Source organism: Podarcis filfolensis (genome assembly GCF_964270895.1).
Source record: "Podarcis filfolensis genome assembly, chromosome: 1".
NCBI lineage: Eukaryota > Metazoa > Chordata > Lepidosauria > Squamata > Lacertidae > Podarcis > Podarcis filfolensis.
The window spans coordinates 88,761,199-88,784,961 of NC_139604.1; the positions used below are offsets into that span (position 1 = coordinate 88,761,199).

Genomic DNA, 23,763 nt, shown 5'->3' on the forward strand with positions numbered 1-23,763 from the left:
TTCCATTCGGGATGAGAACGGGGCTCCGGAATGGATCCCGTTCGCATCCTGAGGTACCACTGTATTGTCACAGAAATTGGGGCTAGGTGAGGTTTCTGTGCATCAGTACGCATTCAGTTGCTGCTTCATCCTTTTGGGATCATACTGCAAAAGAAGAGACCACCCATGCATACTATTCGTAATTATCTGTTTAAAGTGTCATCTTATAATAGTACTCATGACTGGGAATTTCATGAGACGCTAGAGAATTAATATTCACTCATCTGGGCAGTAGCGTTTGGGAGAAGGGTACTTTAAAGTATGTTGCCATTTTGAGGATATCCATAAGTTGTAACATGACTTACACCTTTGGGAGGTAATACTCCCCTCTATCCACATTAGAAGAAAAGGTTTTTTACTGTATTTACTGTAAATTCCTATTCTGGGAGGATACACAGAGAGTAATCTACCTAAATGAAACTCGTTTTGCCTTGCTGGATCAGACCAAAGGAACATTAATTCAAAATCACAGTGGCCAACCACATATCTGTGAAAAGCCCATGCCTCTCTTTCAGCATTGCATGAATAGCCCTTGGACTTGTAAGCAACCTCTACTCTCTCTTTGCCTCAGCCACAAGGAGCAAGTCATAATCCGCCCCCCTCCCCACCGTTTTGACTAACGTCAGAACCCCAACAAAATGTAACTGGTCTCAACTAGAGAAACAAATGAAGGTTTGTGAAGTTGGCTCTTCCTCCTAATCTGTAACTAAGAGCAGTACAGATTTAAATTCAGAGGTAATGATAATCAGTGGATATTAGGAAATAGAAGCAAAAGCTTCCAGTCTTGTGGCTTTTAATGGGAAGTAAATGAACCCAAAGATTGTCTATGTCATGCTAGACCATTGTTCAGTGTTTCATCTGAACCAGACCATAAACATATGTGAGGAAAATAAGGCAGGAGCGCCTAGGGATGCCCACTTTACTTCTTTAAACTGTATTTTGTTAACATTTGTACTGTTGCCACATTGGCATCTGCATTGTTTGTTTATTAGTTTCAGGAGATTCTGCTTTGCAGAATGCTCTGTTTTGGAAGGCAGGGAGATCCCTCTCCCCGAATAAGCAAATGCAACTCTATATTCCACTAGGATGGAGTGTTTTAGAAGGCTAAGACTGCCCTCTGTCCACTATCAAGAATGAGAATTTATGGTAAGACATTTCCCTTTTTAGATGATCAGAAACATGAAGCTTCCATCTTCAAAGCATCAAATTCAATTTGTCACATTTGGCAGAGCCAGCATCTGATCTAAGCCTGGAAAGTAAATTGCCTTTCACCTCCCGTAGAGAAAGTCTCTATGGGTCAGGGCTGAAATCCTTGGTAAAGTGCTCAAAGGAAGTTTGCATCAGAGCTGCCTCCACCACATCTGGCCTTGTGAATAAATAGGACAGTTATTTCTCAGTACAGCCAAATATCTGACATACAGGACTACAAATATTCACATACCCCAGTGTTGCCCCTCCTGTGTCTCAAATATTTTTGAGAGTGCTTTAAAAGTCAACAAAGAAGGACAAGTTACCATATTTACTTGGTTCCTGTGACAGAGTCTACAAAAGACCAAAGAGATTTTTAAAGTATTACAAAATGTGTGTTTATAGTTGATTGGCTCCACAGCCATTCCTTGATATCCAGGAACATCTGTCCAGCAATTCAGACACCCTGGGAGCATTCTGTTCTCAGCTTGAGGCACACTTTTCCTCTAAACAAATGTTGATTGTTTCCTAAAGCAGCATTCACATGTTGTTGTTCTGACTTAAATGGTGTCACTCTCTGCTTCAAAGGTGAACTGGTTGGGTAGGATGAATTGGAGAGATCCACATTTTATTGTGACAAACATTTGTTCAGTTGGTTACTTGGTAGGGTTGAAACATGGAAAGGAAGAGTTTGGTTTCTGAATTTCTATTTGTATATAATCAATCCATATTCTGCATAGTTGTTGGGTTGCATACTTTTCAGACAGCCTCAACACAGTTGAACAGCACAAAAGATCTTACAAGGTACATATTGTATTTGAATAACATCTTTTCACTTAATACAGCTTTGTATGCTCCAGTGCACAAGTTGTTCAGTATAGAAATGCAGGGTCCCAAGATTTTAAAAAATGAAACTCTTTTTTAAACATTTTAAGAAAAGATGCCGTGGCACATTTGATCAAGCCGACTGACATAACACAGCACTTTTCAGTAGAGACAGATAGATCTGTCCATTTTTGTTTCCCTCAGTTTCAAATTTTTCTAATCCTAAATTTGGTTAACTACAGTTTTACATCAATTTGGAAGGTTAGGGTTTTTTTGAACCCCCAGAAAAATTCATCAGTATTATGGTACACATTTCTCCTTCTATGCCAATAGTTGCAAGCAATATCCCCAAATATAATGCATCGCTGTACACATTTTGTGTTGGAGAAATGTACCACAAAATTAGGAACAGTGCGAATTTCAAAGGATAACTGTGCTTTGGATCACATATTGTTTGGGAAAGTGTGAATTAGGTATGTTAGAGCAGCTGGGGAACCCAGCCAAGATGGGCGGGGTATAAATAATGCCCTGCCCATCTGACTGGGTTAACATTAAAATGTGAACCAAACCAAATTTCTTCCCCATTGCTATTTGCCAGGCATTTGGCTTGAACAGGTAAGAGCAAAAACGTGCGCAAGGGACTGACTGGGAGCACACATACACTCTCCACTCCCAACATTCCCATATGCACTGGGTGTGCCCACTTCAACAATCCCACTGAGGGGGAGTTCTGAAGAGAGAGCTTTAAGTGCGTTGGGCTGCACACACTTAGAAGCTTCTTCTCTGACAGGCTTGCTCATCAGATTCTGTTCCTCTTCAAGAAACAGTAGCATATGTCACCATGGGGTGTGTGTGCAAAGGGGACTGCAGAGGAGGAAGCAAGGATATGGGGCTGCAGGATAGAAGTGGATGGCTGCTTCATGCCTGGGTAAAAGGTGAATAGAGTGCTTATGAGTTCTGTGGGAAGTGGAAAATGCAGGAGGTTAGCATCGGGGTGGTCTGTGTGCAGAGGGAGATTGCACTGGGGGAGGCATGGATATGGGGGTTTAGTTGACAACAGGAGTGCAAAGTGGGGGTGCAGAGTTGAAGTGACTTCAGAAATAGGAATGGGAAGGTGAAAAGGGGGTTAGTAGTTGCATTGGGCGGGAAAGGGAAAGTCTAGGGGGTTAATGTGGGGAGTGGAATGAGCAGGGGGAAGAATCCCCCCCCAGTAAATATATATAAGCAGCTTGTTCAAAATGTAAAGCAGTGAGTAAAATGGTGTGAAAAACACGTAAATGTCTGATTTTCCAGAAAGAAGGATCATAGCAAATAGTTTTGCTTGATTTTATTTATTTTATTTTTGTCTCTTTACATTTAATAGAGGAGAAAGGAAAGAAAGCATGAATAACAATTGCTTGAAAAGAGAAAAAGAAAAAAGAAAAGCTTAAATATTTGATAGTGTTCTATTAAGAACAACAGCAGCAGGAAAACTTGAGGGAAAATGTCATCTGTTATTTCTTCATTCCAAAAATGAATAAACAAGGCCCATCTCTCAATGAATTGGTCTTAATGGCCATCTTTTACCACTTTCCTTTTATATGTTTGCTTTTAACATAATAAAATGAATGGTAGAATATAAATGGCTAAATGTTTTTATGACATAAATCTTATTTTGAAGTGACAAGGATACTTGTGTGCAGATAGATGTTGTAAGAGATCAGTTAACATTTATACATCCCACATTTTAAACCTCTGACTGTTCTTACAGGGGCCTAAAAATGCATTTAGACAGCAGATGTGGTATCTGGAATGTGTGGGAATATACTTTGGGGGCCACCTGTCCTGGGATTTGGAAGACAGACCCAATTTGCAAGCACTGCTTTTTGCATCGGTATTAACACATTCATTCATGCATTCTCTCTCTCCCCCCCAACCCCCTTTGAAATAAGGGTTATACTGTAAGATTGGGCTAACTTTTTTCCCTATGGAAATTGTGATAGCGAGAGAAAAAAAATTCTTTAAATATGTATCATCATCATCATCATCAAATTAATAATAAACTAGTCTTTGCCCCTTTTGCAGTTAATGTAGAAATTCATGGCATGGGCCATTTTAATAGCATTTAACCATGGAGTGCTGTTTTGTAGTTCTTTAGATAATAGGGGCAAGCTACCTAGTGCACACATAAGAAGACACAGCAGCTTCTGGAGGCCGTAGCTTGGATGCAGACTCTGGTTCTCACATGTGCCTTTGGAGGATGCCTTTTTGTGGAGCAAAGTTGTTCAGGGAGAGTTGGAGTCCTATCTGATGGAAATTTTAGACAAGCAGAAGGCTCTACTAACATCTAAGGAGGAGGACTGCAAGCTCAAGCAGGGTTAGTCCTTTCTGAGCCAAAAGCCATCTTAAAAGCTTTGGAATGCAGTTGGTTTTCAAGCCATAATGGCACAACCAGCTTAAGTCCTCAGGGTCAAGGTCTTCCAGGCTACCATTCTCATCCATTGCAGCCATTTCTTCATAGTCCAGATTCCAGAATTGGCCCCAAAAGACCCCTCCTCCTGACACCAGGGAAGTTCCTCCTCATGGGGTCATAGGAAACCAGCTTCTTACATTTTCACATCTTGAGTTCAATGATAACAGACAGATGGCTCCTCAAGACAGTCACTCTAGGCTATGCTCTGGAGGTTGTTAGTCTTCCAAGTGAGTACTTTTCCCCAACGCCTCAGTCCTCCTGGGCAGAAAAACACTTGGCCTATGGGATAGCAATCCATCACCTTCTTGAGATCAAGTTGATCTCCCAGATTCACACCCACACTAATCTGGAATTGAGTGGCTGAACAAACATATCAGCCACAAGTGCTTCAAATTGAAGTCTCTGACTCTTGAGTTCCATTGCACAGGTTCTGGACAGGGATGACTGGATGACATTAATTGATCTGTTGGAGGCCTAACTACAGTTCCTCATCCCAGAAGTTCCTTCACTTCAGCTGCATAGCTCGCCATTTTCAACACTGGGCCCTCCCTATGGGCCTCTCCACAGTCCCCAGAGTATTTGTGAAGGTCTTGGTGGCCATTGTGACATATCCGAGGACCTTGGGCATGTGGGTGCAGACATACCTGAATGTTCTTTTGTTTTGGTTCACCTTGAGGGAGAATGCAGATGGGACCAGAATACTAGACTGGAATGCCTGCAATCCATGGCTTCATCATAAATTGGGAGAAGAGTTCCTTGGAACCCACTCAGCCTGTCACCCATTCCGAGGTTTAGTTGGACATTCAGCATGCACCACTCGGAGGAGCTCGGGGAGAAGTGGACCCTCCCCATATATCAAATTCTCGTGTCACTGACCATGGATCTGATGGTTCTGGTGCAACTTCTGGGCATGATGGTGTCCTGCCAGTATCTCATTTCACGGGTACATCTACACACCTTACTACTTACCAGACTCAGATTATGGAATCCAGACATCTCCAGATTGCCATACCACATCATCTTGCAAAGAGCTTTGTTGATGGGTGGTCAAGCACAGGTGCCCGGGGGGGGGGGAGCCTTGAGGAGCTTCACAGAGAAGTTATTGCAACAGATGTCAGTCTGTATGGCTAGGGCCCCCACCTGAGGACTGTGGTGATTTGGGTATGTGGAATCAGCAGGACTCCCAGTTCAGTGTAACCTGGTTGGAGCTCAGTGTGATCTGACTGCCTGTCTTGGATTTCTCCCCTCACATTCAAATGGTTCTTTAGAGGGGTGTGTCAGTGGAATCCTCTGATGGTCCATTGGTTTCCTGTTTGGAACCTTAACTATGTGTTGAGAGCCAGTGTGGTGTAGTGGTTAAGAGCGGTAGTCACGTAATCTGGGGAACCGGGTTCGCGTCTCCGCTCCTCCACATGCAGCTGCTGGGTGACCTTGGGCCAGTCACGCTTCTCTGAAGTCTCTCAGCCCCACTCACCTCACAGAGTGTTTGTTTTTTTTTTTTTTTAAATATTTTTATTTTTCCATATAAACACAATACAACAAACATAAACATACAAAAACAAAAACAAAACAAAAAACATGTATCATTTCATATCCTAATTTCATATCCTATCTTCCCCGACTTCCTCATGCTTCCCCTTTCTGTATTCCAAATTCTTATCGATTGTTCAGCAAATCTTCCCTTATTTTAATTTAAATTTAGACTATTCTTCCTTATTTTCCTTGTCTTAACCATTGCTAATAGTAACCATTTACTTTCCAGTCCAACATCATTCTAACTTTCATTAACTTTATGATATTTCTTTAAATAGTCCTTGAATTTTTTCCATTCTTCTTGCGCTGCTTCTCTTCCCTGGTTTCGGATTCTGCTCGTCATTTCTGCCAAGCCCATATAGTCTATCACCTTCATCTGCCATTCTTCCAGTGTGGGTAGTTCTTGCGTCTTCCAGTACTTCGCAATGAGTATTCTAGCTGCTGTTGTAGCATACATAAAGAAAGTTATATCCGTCTTTAACACCCCTTGGCCGACAATACCCAAGAGAAAGGCCTCTGGTTTCTTGGGGAAAGTATATTTAAATACCTTTTTAAGTTCATTATAGATCATTTCCCAGAATGCCTTAATCTTCGGGCAGGTCCACCAAAGATGAAAAAATGTACCTTCAGTTTCTTTACATTTCCAACATTTGTTGTCAGGCACATGGTAAATCTTTGCAAGCTTGACTGGGGTTATGTACCACCTATATATCATTTTCATAATGTTTTCTCTTAAGGCATTACATGCCGTAAATTTTATCCCGGTGGTCCACAACTTTTCCCAATCAGCAAACAAAATATTATGACCAATGTCCTGAGCCCATTTAATCATGACCGATTTAACCGTTTCATCTTGTGTATTCCATTTCAGCAGCAAATTGTACATTTTGGACAAATTCTTAGTACTGGGTTCTAACAGTTCTGTCTCCAATTTTGATTTTTCCACCTGGAAGCCAATTTTACTGTCCAGTTTAAACGCTTCATTAATTTGATGGTAGTGGAACCAATCTCTCACCTTCCCTTTTAATTTCTCAAAACTCTGCAATCTCAATTTGTCCCCTTCCTTTTCCAAAATTTCCCAGTATCTTGGCCACTTGGACTCCATATTTAACTTTTTAACTGCCTTGGCTTCCATTGGCGACAGCCACCTTGGAGTTTTATTTTCCAGCAAGTCTTTATATCTGTCCCAGACATTTAGTAGTGCTTTTCTGACAATATGATTTTTAAAACTTTTATGTGCTTTAACCTTGTCATACCACAAATATGCATGCCACCCAAAAATGTTATTAAAACCTTCCAAATCCAAAATGTCTGTGTTTTCAAGAAGTAGCCATTCTTTCAGCCAGCAGAAAGCTGCCGCTTCATAGTAAAGTTTAAAGTCTGGCAGGGCAAACCCCCCTCTTTCCTTTGAATCCGTTAGTATCTTAAATTTAATTCTGGGCTTTTTGCCCTGCCAGACAAATTTAGATATGTCTTTTTGCCACCTCTTGAAACAATCCATTTTATCAATTATTTGCAATGCTTGGAACAAAAACAACATTCTTGGCAATACATTCATCTTTATAGCTGCAATACGGCCTAACAAGGAAAGCTTCAAGTTGGACCAAATCTCCAAATCTTTTTTCACTTCTCTCCAAGTTTTTTCATAATTATCTTTAAACAAATTCACATTTTTAGCTGTCATATTTATACCCAAATATTTCACTTTTTTAACCACAGTCAACCCTGTCTCATTCTGGAACCTTTCCTTTTCTATCTGTGTCAAATTTTTCTCCAAAACCTTTGTCTTAGACTTATTCAATTTAAATCCTGCCATTTGACCAAACTCTTGAATTATTTCCAAAACTCTTTTCGTGCTAGCTTCTGGCTCTTGCAATGTAAGTACTAAGTCATCTGCAAATGCTCTCAGTTTATATTGTTTAGCTCCGACCTGAATCCCTTTAACCAACTGGTCCCTCCTAATCATATTAAGCAAAACCTCCAGGACCGATATAAAAAGTAATGGGGAGATAGGGCACCCCTGACGTGTCCCTTTTTCAATCTTGAACTCTTCTGTAACCACATTATTTACAATTAGTTTGGCTTTCTGTTCAGAGTATATTGCACCTATACCATTTTCAAACCCTTGGCCTACCCCCATCCCCCGAAGGTTCTTCAACATAAAACTCCAAGAAATGTTGTCAAAGGCTTTCTCGGCATCCACAAATATCAAAACAGCTTTAGTGTTTATGTTCACTTCCAGCTTTTCCAAAATGTCAATTATATTCCTTACATTGTTCGACAAGTGCCTTTTTGGGAGAAAGCCCGCTTGGTCCCCGTGAATCTCCTCCATCAAAACTCTCTTCAGTCTTTTTGCCAAAATATCAGCAAAGATTTTGTAATCCACATTCAATAACGAGATGGGTCGGTAGTTTTTAAGTTGGGTCTTTTCAGTCTCTGTCTTTGGTATAAGTGTAATGTAAGCCTCTCTCCACGTATCGGGTGCCCTTTTCCCCTCCATAATCTCATTGCAGACTTCCTTCAAAGGTTGTATCAACCCTTCCTTCAAAACTTTGTAGTATTTGGAAGTCAGTCCATCCGGTCCAGGGGATTTGCCCAGCGTCATGCCTTGAATGGCATCTTCTATTTCTTGTGCTGATATCTCCTGGTTCAATATTATCTTACTTTCATGCGAAACCTTTTTCAGCCCATTTTCCTCGAGGAACTGTTGTATGTCCATTTCTTTTTGCTGCCCTTGTGTGTAAAGTTGTCTAAAGTAGTTCTGAAAACAATTCCTAATTTCCGCTGGGTTGCTTATGTTTTTTCCTTCCACTTCTATATTTGTTACCGTGTTGAGTTTTTGTCTCTTCTTTATTTGCCAAGCCAGTAACTTGCCACATTTATCAGCAGATTCAAAAGTCTTTTGTCTCATTTGTTTAATTCTCCACTCTAATTCTTGATTCATCAGTTCCATATATTGTGTTTGATGAAATTTGATTTCTCTTAGAATCTCTTGGGATTTTGGCTTCGATCTTAATTGTTTTTCCCCTTCTTTTATCTTTTCCAAAATTCTCTCCTTTTTCTCATTTTGCTTTCTCTTCTTTAAAGTATTTTGCTGAATCAAAAACCCTCTCATCACGGCTTTGCTTGCGTCCCATACTATTCTTTTTTCTACTTCAGACCTTAAGTTGATTTCAAAATAGTCTTTCAAGATTTTTTGGGCCTTCTTACAGATCTCCTCGTCTCTAAATAAGGTGTCATTCATTCTCCATCTGAAGGAACCAGTTGTTGTTTGCCTCATCACCATCTTTACAGCATTATGGTCGGAGAAAGTTTTTGGGCAGATTTCTACTTTTTTTATATTCGGAGCCATACTGCTAGTCACCCAGATTTGGTCAATCCTTGTCCATGTCATTTTGGCTTCAGAAAAGAAGGTTCCCTCTCTTTCTAATGGGTGTTTTGTTCTCCAAATATCAATCAAGTCCATATTGTCAGTCATTTCAAAAAAAGTCTTTGGTAGTCTTCCATCTTTTGTTATTACCTATCTTTGTGCCTTGTCCATATTTGTTGAAACCACTCCATTCATATCTCCCATCAAAATTAAGTTGTAATCCATATGGTCCATCAAAATTTCATGCAACTTCTTAAAAAATTCAGCTTTCCCTTCGTTTGGTGCATAGATTCCCACTATCAAATACTTCTCTCCTTGAGATTGAATTTCAATTGCCAAATATCTTCCTTGATCATCTTTAAAAATTTGTTTCGGTTGCAATTTTTCTTTTGCATAGATCACCACTCCTCTCTTTTTTCACCTCACAGAGTGTTTGTTGTGGGGGAGGAAGGGAAAGGAGAATGTTAGCCGCTTTGAGACTCCTGAAGGGGAGTGAAAGGCGGGATATCAAATCCAAACTCTTCTTCTTCTTTATGGGTCCACCCTTTGAACTTATGGCTTCATGTGAGCTCAAATTTCTGCTACACGAAATGGTTTCTTGGGGGGAATCACCTTAGGTAAGCAGCGTTGTCTTAGGATTCTTAGCTTTGTATTTTTCACGGGGACAAGGTGCTTTGTAAGCCAGACCCAGCATTTATTCCAAAGGTTATTTCTGTTTTTATTCTTCTCTCTTTTAATCAAAAGCCTTCTAATTTGGGGGAGATGGCATGACACACACTAGATGTTTGTAGGGCTTTTCATTCCTGTCTGGCAGGGTTCAGGAAGTTAGAAGCACTGACGGAATCCAGCCGTCACAAATGGTGCTTAGCATAGAAAAAAGACACAGAGAGCCAGCAATATTCTCAGGATGGAGCAGCTCCTTCTTCTTACTCTCCTCCGATTATATTATCCTTTGTTCCCCTCAGCCTGCATGGCCGGTGTGCCAGTGTCTCACGTTACATCATCCGGTCATGGCTTTTACTACACCCATCACCATATAAGGTAATCACTGCCCAGAGGAAACACAACTCCATATAAGGTCAATACATTCTATACATTGTAAGGCACAGAGTGCTGGTCACCGAGGTCAGGAGGCACCCTGCAGTATTACAAGCCTCTGCCATGGCTTTATGACTCCCACAAAGCACTATTCGTGGCATTTTGTGGGAGGTCCTTGGGGGCCAAGATCACCTTATCATCCATATTCAGGTGGTTGTAGGAGGCCCTGGGTTGAGGTTTCTCAGCCTTTGGTGAAGGCAGCACCGGAGGGGCAAACTGCACACTTGCTCTGGGGAGCAACCAACTCATCAGCTTACATTGGTAGTTTCTCCATTTCTGAGAGTTGCAGAGGGGCCTACCTGGGCATCTCTCCATGTATTTGCTAAACATAATAGAATTGACACCTTCTCTTCTGCCGATGTGGCCTTTGGGCATAGGGTGCTACAGAAGGTGGTCACATTCTGACAGGCCTCTGCAGAAGTCCACCCTATTATTATTATTTTTTACTGCTCTGCTATATCCTAGAGGTCAGAACTGCTCTCTGTGAAGCACCAGGAGAAATGGAAGTTCATGGTAAACAGACTTCCATTTTTCCTGTCTGTTGGATTTGAGGAGGCTGAGAAAGTTGAGACTTGCAGGTGGGGAATCTCACATTTCATTTTTTAAAATTACATTTCTAGCCCATGTGGTTTATTGCAATATATCTGATGGTGGATATTTCAGATGCTTGCTTCGGTGTTGAGCAGGTTGGACATTCCTGGATGAAAGAGTATTGTGAAAAAGGAAAGTCTTTAAAAATTGGCAAAGTAGCAAGAAACTCAGGCCAAATCCACACAGATACTTCCTGTGCTCTCAGCAGAGAGAATACAATAGGGAAAGGATAAGATACAACGAACCAGTGCTTCTTTTTAAAAACAGAGTGCAGGCACTTTCAATTCCCTGCGGTGCTCCAAGCCACTGACAGTTTTGAGGTATGGGTGTGCATTCATTTTTTAAAAATCTTTGCACTCTAAAGTTTGAGTTTGGATGTTTGCTTTAAATGTACTCAACATCATTGCAGGAAAACAACAGTGATTATATTATGGTGATAGGGTGACACACACACACACACACACACACACACACACACACACCACTTGCTAGTGATGGGATTCCCAGGACTCTCCCAGCGCTGTGCTTGAGGGAGGGGGGCCAGCTCTGTGTGGTGCATGCTAGAGAATGGGCTCAGTTAAACCTGAGTGTGGGAACTGCAGCTTTAAATTCTTTAAATTTAAATCCCCAGGGCTTGTTACACACAAAACCTCAAGCGTTATCATTAGGGGGTTATGTCTGAAATTTTTGTGTTTGCTGGAGGGAGTTCTTATGATTAAAGAGAGCAGTTTTCAATGAGCAAGACAAGTTCTGATCTGTCCTTTTTTTCACCTCGGCTCGGGGCAAAGACCAGCAGCTTGAGGTTGACCCCTGGAAGAAGCTGGCTCTGAAAAGGAAGATGTGAAAGGCTGGAAATGCTCTTTCTAATGCTCTGCTCTGGAGCCAGGAAAAGGCAGCTGCTTCTGGCCTTTCTATTTTTTTCCCTGATAGCTGAGAGCTGGGCTTGTTGCCATATCTGTTTGTCTGTCTGTGTCTCCTTGTTTTTCTCAGAAAGCTTCAGAGGCCAGTTGCCCGTAGCGGGTTGCTGGGAACAGAGGTCGCTCCTTGTATCGTCTTAACTCTCCATGCCAGAGCGTTCATGCTTGAATAGGAAACAGCAAGATCTGTCAATATAGGCCTTTTCTTCAGAGCTTTGAGTCTGCATTCTCCACGGCCATCTGTTCCCTTTCACCCTTTTGGACAATGTTGCTATTTGAAACTTCTCTCCCTCCCTCCCTCTCCCCATCTCTATTACAAAAAAAAAAGTTTCTGTGAAATAGTTTGGACTCTAACATCCTTAACTATACTTTTAACTAGCTAAAAATGACATTAAAAGTGACAGGGGGGGTCAATATTTCACAGGAGAGACAAAAACCGTACAGCCCAAACATTCAGTACCTTTTTTTTTATTCGTGTGGCTGTGTAGGAATTACTTTATTTAAAGCAGTGATGGTTCTTATTATGTTACAGATGTGGGCTGTGTTTGTTGTTGTTATGAGAGGTATGGCACCAGCCCCTATAGACCATAATGTATACATACACTATTAACAAAGCTGCCATTCTAAATTTCTTGTTTTGAAGCTGCGAAAACACTGCATTTTTATAGTCTTGTTAAGAGTCCTGTTGGGCAACTGAAAATCAGCTTTGACTGTATGGAAATTTCAAAGTGGATTATGCCTGGCCATGAAGTGAAGTTGTCATTTAGCTGAAGCTGATTTGCACTCCTGGGATTTGGCAGTCATTGTGCTCAACATAAATTTCCTAACAATGAGCAGTATCTGGTGAAGTAGTTCCATTAGTGCAAAGATTAACATTTGTGCAATGCAACGTTCCTGATCTCTCCTCCCCAAATCTGTTCTAGAGGATTGGGGGAACCCCTGGAACAGATTTAGGGGCTGGAGAAGAGATGGGGACTTTCCTTTGCATAGCCATAAGTCCTTGCCCTAATGAACAACTTTGTTGGATCCTGCCCAGCATGAGACAACACACACAAGTCCTTATTGTTGGTGGTGATGACAGCTGTGGAAGAATTGCAAAAATGGTCCCAAGCCTCTTCAGGGCCTTATTTTTAGGCACAGTACAAATTTCTAGTTGGGAATAGTCCCAACGACTAGAGGAGAAATACTCCAACAGTTTATTGAGAGTGGGGCTCACCATTAGCAGTGGCACAGCCTCATCTATCTATCTATCTATCATCTATCTATCTATCATCTATCTATCTATCTATCTATCTATCTATCTATCTATCTATCTATCATCTATCATCTATCTATCTATATCTATCTATTGATCTGTCTATCAGTCTATCGATCTATCCATCCCCCAGCCCCCGCTGCTGCAAGTGGTATCAGCAGCAATAACTTGTTGGCAGTCTTCCCACCATTTTGCATCCTTTGCACATTCCTGGACATAGCATTATTCTGGGGCTTGACAGGGAAAGAAGGTATACCTGCTGCCACAAAAAATGGTAGAAAATATTTGGAGAAAATTCTGCAAAGTGGCCTTTGTTTTCTAGGGAGAGCAGAAAAAGAAAAAGCTTAGAAAGCTTCTCAGAAAAATATCTTCTACGAAACCTTGGTTCAACTCTGGTTCTTGATGTTATGGAAGCAATATGGTTTTGGCGACCTTGTTGCTGTTTTCCTATGCCTCGCTCTCACAATCTGGCCTCTGATGATGACATATGTAATTCTGCCATCTCACATTATTATTTTATTCCTATGTTGCCAAAGTAACGTTGAAACAAGCCACCAAAGAGCAGTCGCTGCACTGTACTTGTTACACACGAATCAGCCCTGAATGACTTGGTTCATTTTATTTTATTTTCTGCCTGTCTTTTTGGGACTTGGCAGTCATACTAATAGAAGAGCATTGGAAGTTTACCTGAGAGTAGTTGTAACCTGCTTCTTTGAGATCCTTTAACATTAAGAGCAAGATGTTTACTGCCTTAAAACCCAGTTGCACAGGCTGTTTCCCATATTGTCTGTAAATCAGACCGGTTCAATTTGGAGGACATTATGACCATGTTTTCTTTTCATGGCAGAGTTCTGGTATCTGTTTGTAAAGGTAGAAACAATGCTTCTATTGTGTGAGTGAATGTGGTATTAGTGTGTGGCATTTTATTATTTGGATCCGGCAATGATGTTACTATTGTCTCAGATCTGTTTATTTAAATTATTATTATTTTTACATAATGTCCATTTAGATAGACAGTCAAGTCAGATTGCAGGTGTGAGTAGGACTGTTCCCCTCCCCAACTCCCCAGTCAATGTTAACACTCATATCTCGGCTTACATTTTTGGTTACGTTCTTTCCTACGCCATGATTCCAGTTGGAACTCCAGGCCTTTACTTTTGAGTAGGGGAAAGTGATATTGCAACTGAAAAGGTTGGATTTCAAATAGTCACATGGTTCAAGCACAGGGAGGAAATAGTTCTGAACATTGTGACTTGCACAAAGAACAATTTGGACTAGCATTTAGATTAAAATCCAAGATGAAATAATTGCTTTCAAGTTGTGCCTGTAATTAACCAAAGTACTGTTGGCAGGCATGCAAAATTCAGGTGTCCAAATTCTTTTGTGCCTCAAGCCTATATTTTTGAAAATTCTTGTAAAATGTGGCTATTGGCAGATGTGTCAACCAGATGAAAAAAATCTAAATCAGTTGGAAAGATATGTGGGTTCATTCTTCTCAGTAAGCAGCAATAGCAGTGAAGACAAACCAAGAGAAGTCCCAACAATTCTATTGTCTAACGCTTGCAGTAGAATTATTGTGGTAATTACAACAGAAATATACACATGGGGATATTAATTTACATCTAAAGAATGTCTTGTCAGGGTTCCCCTATCAAATTTAGAAGTGAACAGAAGTTGAAAGTACCAGCTTTATCTGCCAGAAGCTAACCTGGATCCTTGCTCCTCGTGCCATTCATCTCTGTTGAGGACCATAGTCCTCTTTCAGCTACACCAGCTCTTAGCCCTTCCGTGAATGGCCACTGCCCATTCTGTCCCTATACAAACTTCTGTGTAAGCCTCTCCTTTTGTAATCAGGCTTGATGCGGAAAGTACCTCCTGTCTGGAGCTCACAGACTCTTTGTTCCATCAAGCCTTTCACCAGTTCCTCATTCTCACCTATCCTATATGTGCCTTGACTGCCTTTCTGGAGTTGACTCCAGCTGGCAATTTCATTTTGCTCCTCAGTGAGACACTTAGGCCCAATTACCTTACTGGAAAACACCCAGACCTAACAGGTCCTGGCTGCATGGGGGATATGGAATATCTGTGCATGATACTAACTAATGAGATTTCATGGTTTTCATGGTTTTCTGATAAATGAGCTGGACTAGTTGTTGTAGACCCCACTGGAATTGTGGCCTCTCTAACTAGTATTTCCTGCAAATCATTTTCATCTCAGCAGAGAGGAATCATGAAGCCTAATGCCACTTAGGACACAGTTCAAGATTACTTTCAAGGATGAATCTGCAGGTCAGGGTTTAGTTTTTTAATCACACTGAGATATTATCCTTTTACCATAAGTTGAAATCCATGTGGAATTGACATGAGCAATGTTTGATGAACTCATTTCAGTCTGCAATGAGATCCTTCTCATAGTTTGATTCAACATGTATCTCCCCAGAAGATGAATGCAATCATTACCTATAAATAAAGAAATGTGTTCCCTACGGATGCTGGTGCAACAACTTTTCTAATAGAACTCAATATATGCAGATGGAAAAATCTTCCTGCACTGTTCATAACTTCACCTTTGCTGAATATACCTAAGTTTAAGCACTTTATAAACAATAATATGGATCAGTATGTGGGGTGGGGTGGGATTATAAGATCCATCCCTAAAACTACTGCTTTTTTTCCTTTTAAATATTTTTACTGTGAGGCTTATGCGTGTTAGGCAACTTTCTAGGTTTTAGCTTGTGGAATTTGTAAAAATGGCAAATCCAGATGATGGGTGAACAGCAGCAAAGAATGACATAACATAACAGCTGAGAGAGACTGGCGTGGGAAAATGAAATGCTTTACCCTGAGGTTTTGAGCATAGTGCGCAGAGGCGTTTGAATTTGCACTGACAGTTTCAAATCTCTCTTGTTTCTTCCTCAAGCTTTAAGGGACATAAGCATATGTAATTCAAGCATTCCACTCCCTCACAATCACCACATCCAATATGCTTAATACCATTGTATTCTCTCCTAAGGGAAGAATTTTATGTAATAGCTCATAGTAACACTCGTAATAAATTTTCAGAAAACTCAGTTCTCTGAGTGTTGCGCTTTATGTAACTAAAATGACACCATCCACACACCTGAGAGAATGCTGCGAGCAGGCCTGGAGGAATTGAAAGGTTTGCCGAAGTACAAAGCAGGGTGAGGGGAGCCCAAAATGGCTCAGTTGGGACTGAGTATTTTGGGTTGCCAATGAGTACTGGCTGACTGTTGGATGTGGGGGAGAGAGGAACAGGATGAAGTATCCTGAAAGAAGAAAGTGCTGGCAGGCTAAAACCCTGAACAGAAACAGTCCACACTGCAATTCTGCTGAGCTCAGTCGGTTAGAGTGTGGTGTTGATAACACCAAGGTTGCAGGATTGATCCCAGTATGGGACAGCTGCATTTTCCTTCATTGCATAGACTAGATGATCCTCAGGGTCCCTTCCAACTCTGCAATTCTTTGCTTCTGTGCTAATCTTCAGAAATGCTATTTGGGACTTCCATGTCCTAAGTCCTATCTTATGTACAGACAAGAAAGAAAATCCTTCCTTTTCATTTTCTAAATGATGAATAAGTAGATATGATTTTGCAGTGGGAACTGTTTTATAATACAAGAAATAAGGATGAAGAGGGGAAGATATTTGTAAACAGGATTGGTTGCAGGATCCTATCAAGGCAAAGGAAGAATAGAACGAAAGAGAAAACAAGAGTTTTATGGAGACACTTTTGCAAGTTATGTTCACATGAGAGAATTTTTCAGTCTGTCAAACAGAAAAGCTGAGAGAAATACTGAATTTGAAGAAGAACATCAGGAGTTATTGGTGATCAGAGTGTACATCCTCTTATAAATTCTTATACTGCACCATCATTGCTGCAAAATCAACACAACAGAGTAACTATAAAAAGAGAAAGAGAAGGCAGTTAGAATATTGGAAGTTAAAATGTTTGTTATTGTTAACCACAGAAGTTTTTTCCTTTCAAATGAAAAGAGAGAATCTCATCAATTCTTTTAGGTTGTGGTTTTCTGCAACTCCTAATCTTAGCCTCTCTCTGCCACTATAAAACAACCAGCTGTCCTCCCACCTCCACAGAGTCTGTGAAACCCGATCATTTTACTCAGGGTTGGTGCTTCTAGTAGATCATCTGGCTAGGATTCAGAACAGCTGGATAATTTCTTTTCTTTTTCTTTTTGGTTCTTTAGTAGACAAGAGCCTAAGTACTGGCTTGAGGCCTCTCACTGAAGGGTTTCAAAACAAAATGGAATCCACATGAACCCACTGACGCCAGGAGTTGAGATTCCCTAATGCAAAACATGTTGTGATGACAGTAAACCTGCATGCCACTTCCAAGGATCCTGAAATTAAAAACAAACATAATGTGATTGACCCGGTAGAGAATTCACATTACTATTCTTAATACTAAATCTAGAGCTCATATTATTTTCAGGGTGGAGCTTGGCTTAGATCTTTTGTTGTTTAGAAAAGCCTCATTAAGTCTCACTGGTTATACCGGAGTGTGGGGTGTGGGAATCTATGAAAAAGTCATTTTTCTAGCAAATATTCACATATTTCTTTAGGATTGTGATCTAAATGGAGAAAGGGAGCAAAAGTTAAAACATTTTCAAGCGCAACCAAAAATATGGGGGTATCCAACAAATTCATACTCAGTGTAGACCCACTGAAGCTCATGGACTTAAGTTACTCAAGTTACATTCGCCATCACCCCGTGGTTGTATTTTTTAAAAAATAATAATTGAGGATCCCTGGGTGCATTACTTATAGCAGGCTTTCCTTGTCCAGGAATTGCCAAAGCAGGCAAACTGAGTGGAGCTGGAAACAGACATTCCTTGCCACTGAAGACATCTGGACCTCCAGTTACAATTGTGGATCAGATAGTTCTATCAGCCTACATACCTGCTTCATTTGGGGAAGTGCTACCCCATCCAAAATAGGCTGTCCTCCTAATCCCTGCACCCAAAAAGCCTGTACCTTCATCTTACTGGGATTCACTCATAGTTATTTGCCCCTCATAAGTGCATCATTGCTTATCTACTACCTCATATCTATCAGCATATCTACTACCTCATCTGATTCAGGTGGAAAGGAGAGGAATAGCTGTTGGTCATCAGCACATTTATACTACTATCCTCCTAATCACCAGAAATGGTATGGGGAAAAGTCATATGTTGGGGAGGGCCCATAACTCAATGGTAGAGCATCTACTTTGTATGCAGAAGGGACCAAGGTCAATCCCTGGCATCTCTAAGTAGGGCTGTATGAAACGGGAGAATCATTGCCAACCCATGAAGAAAGTGCTGAGCTAGATGGACCAATGGCGCAGCATAAGGCAGCTATGTTCCTTCCTATCTATAAGATGAACAAGATTCTGCCCTTCAATGCATCCACAGAGCATTGTGGATTGTCTGGTGAGCAGGTGATGTAGAGAAAGAATTTCTCTCCTAATTCAGTTTATTTGAACAGTATGTGCATCTTTGTATTATTATCCACTACCCCCCACTGTGTTTTATTTTTCACAAGCCAATGCATTGCAGAGTGATTAGTTATATGCCATTTTTTAAATTTATATGTAGTGCTGGCATACATGTTTGAATAGATTTCTGCATACCCCCCAAACCTTTGTTTATTAGTTCCTCATGGATCAGCAATGAAGCATGCGCCATGTCCTGGGTACGGAATGCACCTTGGCCGGCTAGTCCAGGGAATGAGATCATCCCTTTGGACATCAAAACTGTCAAGCGTACCTCCTAATCTGAAACAATACTGCGGAATGGAGAGAAGGGAGAGTGTGAGGCAAAAAACATGTGAAGGGCACCACATGCATGGAGACATGCTTTATTTAGCTCTCTTTAAAAACTCCTTCCTGCAGCCATTCAATTGATTTGATTAGCATTGTCCCTCTGGTTGGTTGGTTTTTTTAACTTCAGTTTAAATCTGTCAGTACATTTATTGATTTAATTTCCATGAACTTTCACATGAGGGAAACCAATAATTCTGAAGGAAAAAAGCACGCCTCCTTGAAAAATAATAATGTATCTTGTTCCAAGCACTATCTTAAAAGTGGTGTTGCCTCCTGTGCCAGAGAAGGGGCAGTGCTTCATCTAAGGTGGTGCCCACCAGTTGTTGTTTTAAGAGGGTCAAATGAAGAGCCCCACTGCAAAGACTACAGGATTTTGTTCTCACAATGGCTAACCAAATGCCTGAAGAAAGCCCCAAAGCAGGACTCAATTGTCTTCGGTTAATGATCTCCAGCAACTGGTATTCACACACATACTGTCATTACTTCATTTTATGGCAGTGATAGTTTAACTGTGTGAAGAAGTACTAACCTTTTGTCCTGAATCTTACAGCAGTCACCCTGGTCCTAGTATTATGAGAGACAGAAAAACTAATATCTACCCCCTTTTTTCTAAATCGTGCATAATTTTATATACCTCCACCATGTCCCTCACTACTTGCCCTTTTTTAAAACTAAAAAGCCCTAAATTTTGTATTTAGGGCCAACATATTGGTATAATGGTTGTTTTGTGGATTGGGGAACAGAGGGGGCGGGGCTTATTTGGGTCTCTAGAAAATGTCAGTAAAGTTGAAGATGGGATAAGGCAAGGGATATGTGTGATAAAATGCGCTGTTAATCTTCTTTCATGGTCTTTTAAAAATTCATTTCACAGTTGAAATAATAGAATATTTTTTAAGCAACATATTTGAGCTCCTATCTCTCTCCCTGCCATTTCCGATTTCCTGCCCCTGAGACATCTGTTGTCTCCTGGTGTTTGGTGCTAAAAGAGGCAAAATGTCTGGCTCTTAACTGCCATTGAACTCTCCTGGGGACCTCCTCAGTTTCCTCCACAGTACACGTTGCCGCTTCCTGATTTACTTCCCTCTATTTTATACAACATGCAGAGATTGCAGAAGGGGTATAGTGTTTCTGTTTTAAATAGAAACCTTCCCACCCACCCCCAGTTGCCCTGTAAAAGGGAGGTTGCTCTACCCCAAAATAGTTGTCTTGCGCTAAAGCATATATGTGAGCAGCTCAGAGGGTCACACAAATAGTCCTGCCAGCAGTTGTCAAGGCAGGTGCTGCTGCAGCCTGGTACCACAAGTGTTTCCCTCCAGAAATAAGGAAAGAGTAATTTATGTGCCTGCACTCTTTCTAACCACTGTGCCCCCTGAACCTGCCTCCACTGCTCACTCAGCCTACCTGTTGACATAAGTGGGAGTCCTGGGTGTGTACAGGAATGCAGAGGGCAATGATATATTTCCTTCGCTTGCATGCTAAGTTTAACTGTTTCCTAGCCATGTCCACATCTGGATTGCAATTTTCACGATGTGAGAGTTGATAGAGGTGCAGAAATAAGAACTTTGGAAAGATTTATTTTTCTCATGAGTCAGCCTCTGTCTTATATATGTTGTGTTAGTTATCCCTGCTCATTTGGTGACGTGGTGGAAAGTCTTCAGTACCTATATAATGGAGAAACCTCATTTAATTTTACACGGTTATGAGCCTTTTCTTTTTGAAAGTTCAGGGTTTGAGGTGAAAGAATGAATATGAGTGTGTGTGTCTGTGGGGGATCCTTTAAATAGGAGTGAGAATTAACAAAATTGAAAATCTAATAGTCTGCAAAAAGAAGTTTTGAGAAAACTATGTCATATTATTATGCTTTTGGATATAACCAGAAAAAAAACATATCAAAGTGACTGGGAAAGAGAGCCGAGACAAAACACTTAATAAGAAGCATGGAAATGGATTTGAAATGTGTACCTCAACAGACTTTGTGTATGAATGTGAAATTGAGGGTGGTTGTTTTTAAGTTGACATACATCTGGTAGGTAACCCATGCATGACTTTGTCATATACAGTGGTAACTTGGTTTACAAACACATCAGGTTACAAACACCGGATTACAAACTCCGCTAACCCAGAAGTAGTACTTCGGGTTGAGAACTTTGCCCCAGGATGAGAATGGAAATTGCGTGCCAGTGGCGCGGCAGCAGCGGGAGGCTCCATTAGCGAAAGTGCACCTCAGGTTAAGAACAGTTTCGGGTTAAGAACGGACCTCTGGAACAAATTAAGTTCATAACCCAAGGTACCACTGTATACAGTAGAGCAGTCAACATTTTCTGGAGGTGCAGCTCAGAAAATACTAGCATGCTTCATCTTTTCTGGTCATGTTTTAAAATAAAAATAATTGGAAAATCAGGAAAAAATGAAATAGAAGTTATAACAGGATATGATTAACTAGAAGATGAATTGATCATATTGTTTGGGCATGTTAAATACTTGGTCTTATCATTTGCTAGTAATATACTAAGGAGTAAACAGTACACAAATCCAGAATGGAGTCCCTAAAACTGTTGGATGGCGTCTTGTACACCTCTTTCCAGCATGTCTTTGTTTGGATCTGGCCTTTCCCAGCCTCTCTTTCCCTTGATGCCCAGGTCATTCCTCTTTTACGGGATCCATGCACTGGTTTGTCTGATATGACATGGAAAGTACATGCAGCTGTCTTAACTCCCTGCAAGACATGGTAAATGATTGCCAGTTGTTGTTTTTAATTCTTGTATAAGCAGCTGTCAATAATAAGCACGTCCGATATAACATGAATACATCTCTCTCCTTTTTGGTTTTTCACTCTAGTGTTATCTTGGAAAATGCATTGGACTTAAAATATGAAATGTCATTTTACTTCAGTTACAAGAAGGTAATATCAATGCTTCTGTCTTCTTTATTCTAGGCTCTAGAAATGGAGAGTCTGGCTATGTGACTGCAGCATTAGGGAATACTTGGAGTCATAGTGTGAATACAAGACTCATCTTGCAGTATCTGGATTCTCAGACAAGACAGGTGAGGCACCAGGGGAAGCAATGTTACTCCCACAGTAATGTCTATGACAGACACATTCTGCTCAAAGAAGGTTCTCTAAGTTGTAGTTGTCATGTTTTAGGTAGATAACTGAGAGTCCTATAATAAGAAGGAAGGAGGGGCAAAAACATTTTATTTCTTTGCTTCACCTTCCTCCTCTCTACAGGGAATCTATACAGGGGTTGACTTCAGAAAAAAGCTTCCTCTGACCTTAGTTCGGCTATGATCCTGTCGTTGAACTCCCCTTCTTCAGGGATGAGGTCAAGGACTCAAAGCCAGAGGATGAAATTTCACAAGACAAGCCTGTGGTGCTGGTGCCCTTCTGGCCCAATGATATCACATAGAAACCACAGTACAACCACAGTCTACCTCTCTCCTTTGGAGTAAAAGGAGTGGGCCAGGCCCCTTTAACTGAAGATGCATCCTTCATTGAAGGCAGAGCTTGCAGTTGGAACAGAACTGGTCTGCCTATGTAGTGTATAATCTGCAGTCTAAGGTCAGCTGTTGGTAACGTCTGATATCTGCTCATCTGTAGTACTCAGACTGAGCCAGGTACAAGGCAGTTTTGCCTTACCTTGCCACTGTGGCAGTTAAGGCAACTGATGTCAAAGACATAAGAACGTAAGAGTAGCCTGCTAGATCAGGCCAGTGGCCCAGGTAGTGCAGCACCGTGTTTTCAACCAGATGCCTGTGGGAAATCAGGGAGCAGAATGTGAGCACAGGAGCATTCTTCTCTCCCATGGTTTCCAGCTACGGTATTTTGAAGCACTGCTGCCCTCCAACTGTGGAGGCAGAGCTTGGTCATCATGTCTAGTAGCCACTGATGTCAGCTGAGTGTCTCAGAAAAATTCCCCATCACCCTGCAATTGTTTTGCTGATGCGGGGATCAGCCTGCCTTTGTTTTCCTATGGTCACTCCTTTTCCCCTGGGCTGGTGCACATGCACATCTGCTGCCAGGGACTCCAGATGGCCCATTGCCACCATCCAAGCATTTTGAGGTGGGGAGATATAGAGGTCATTCTTACCTCTCACTATTTTTTCATTAGCCTTGATCATTGGTAGATATTCTATCTTACTTAGCCATGCTTCTTGGTGTGGCCCACACAGAGCCAACACATGGATGTCTTCTTTACTAAAGAGGTAGTTGCATGTATGCCATGGGTAGGAATGTAATGCATGCATCTATATCTGGGTGGGAAAGGATCTTCAAACATGTCTGGAAACATGTCTGCTAGTTTTTAGAAATAGCTGTGTGTGTTATGTTGCTATTGCAAGATTCTCATGCATCTTAAGACGTAAGTATATGGGGTAAACTTGTTTCTCCGGTACTTTCCCAAGGCTAGTAGTACTCTCTGCAGCTTGAGAAAAACAATTGAATTATCTATGCTCTTGGATGGGCCACCTTTGGTTTTCAAAAGTGTTTCTGGAGTTTATTTAGTGCCTTAAGATTTAGCTTATTAGTTTAGAAGGTGAAATTTTGGGGTTGTTACAGCATGTGTAGGCATAGACTACTGTGATTTGAGGACTTTCCTATTGTTCGTGTACTTCTATGTCAAACATCCATTTTACATTTTAAGAAGTAAATGTTTATA

General features: G+C 41.0%; 1 protein-coding gene across 10 annotated transcripts in view; it reads left to right on the top strand.

Annotated features, from left to right (window-relative positions):
* Positions 1-23,763, top strand: part of RAD51B (RAD51 paralog B) — a 314,446-nt gene that overhangs the window by 145,423 nt on the left and 145,260 nt on the right. For all 10 annotated transcript variants that reach the window (XR_014545846.1, XR_014545847.1, XM_083605395.1 and 7 more), the window contains exon 9: positions 22,044-22,153. Coding sequence is in view for 8 of the 10 variants with exons in the window: in XM_083605395.1 (XP_083461521.1) it covers positions 22,044-22,153 (110 nt within the window). In the remaining 2 variants the exon portion in view is untranslated. The remainder of the gene's footprint in view (positions 1-22,043; positions 22,154-23,763) is intronic.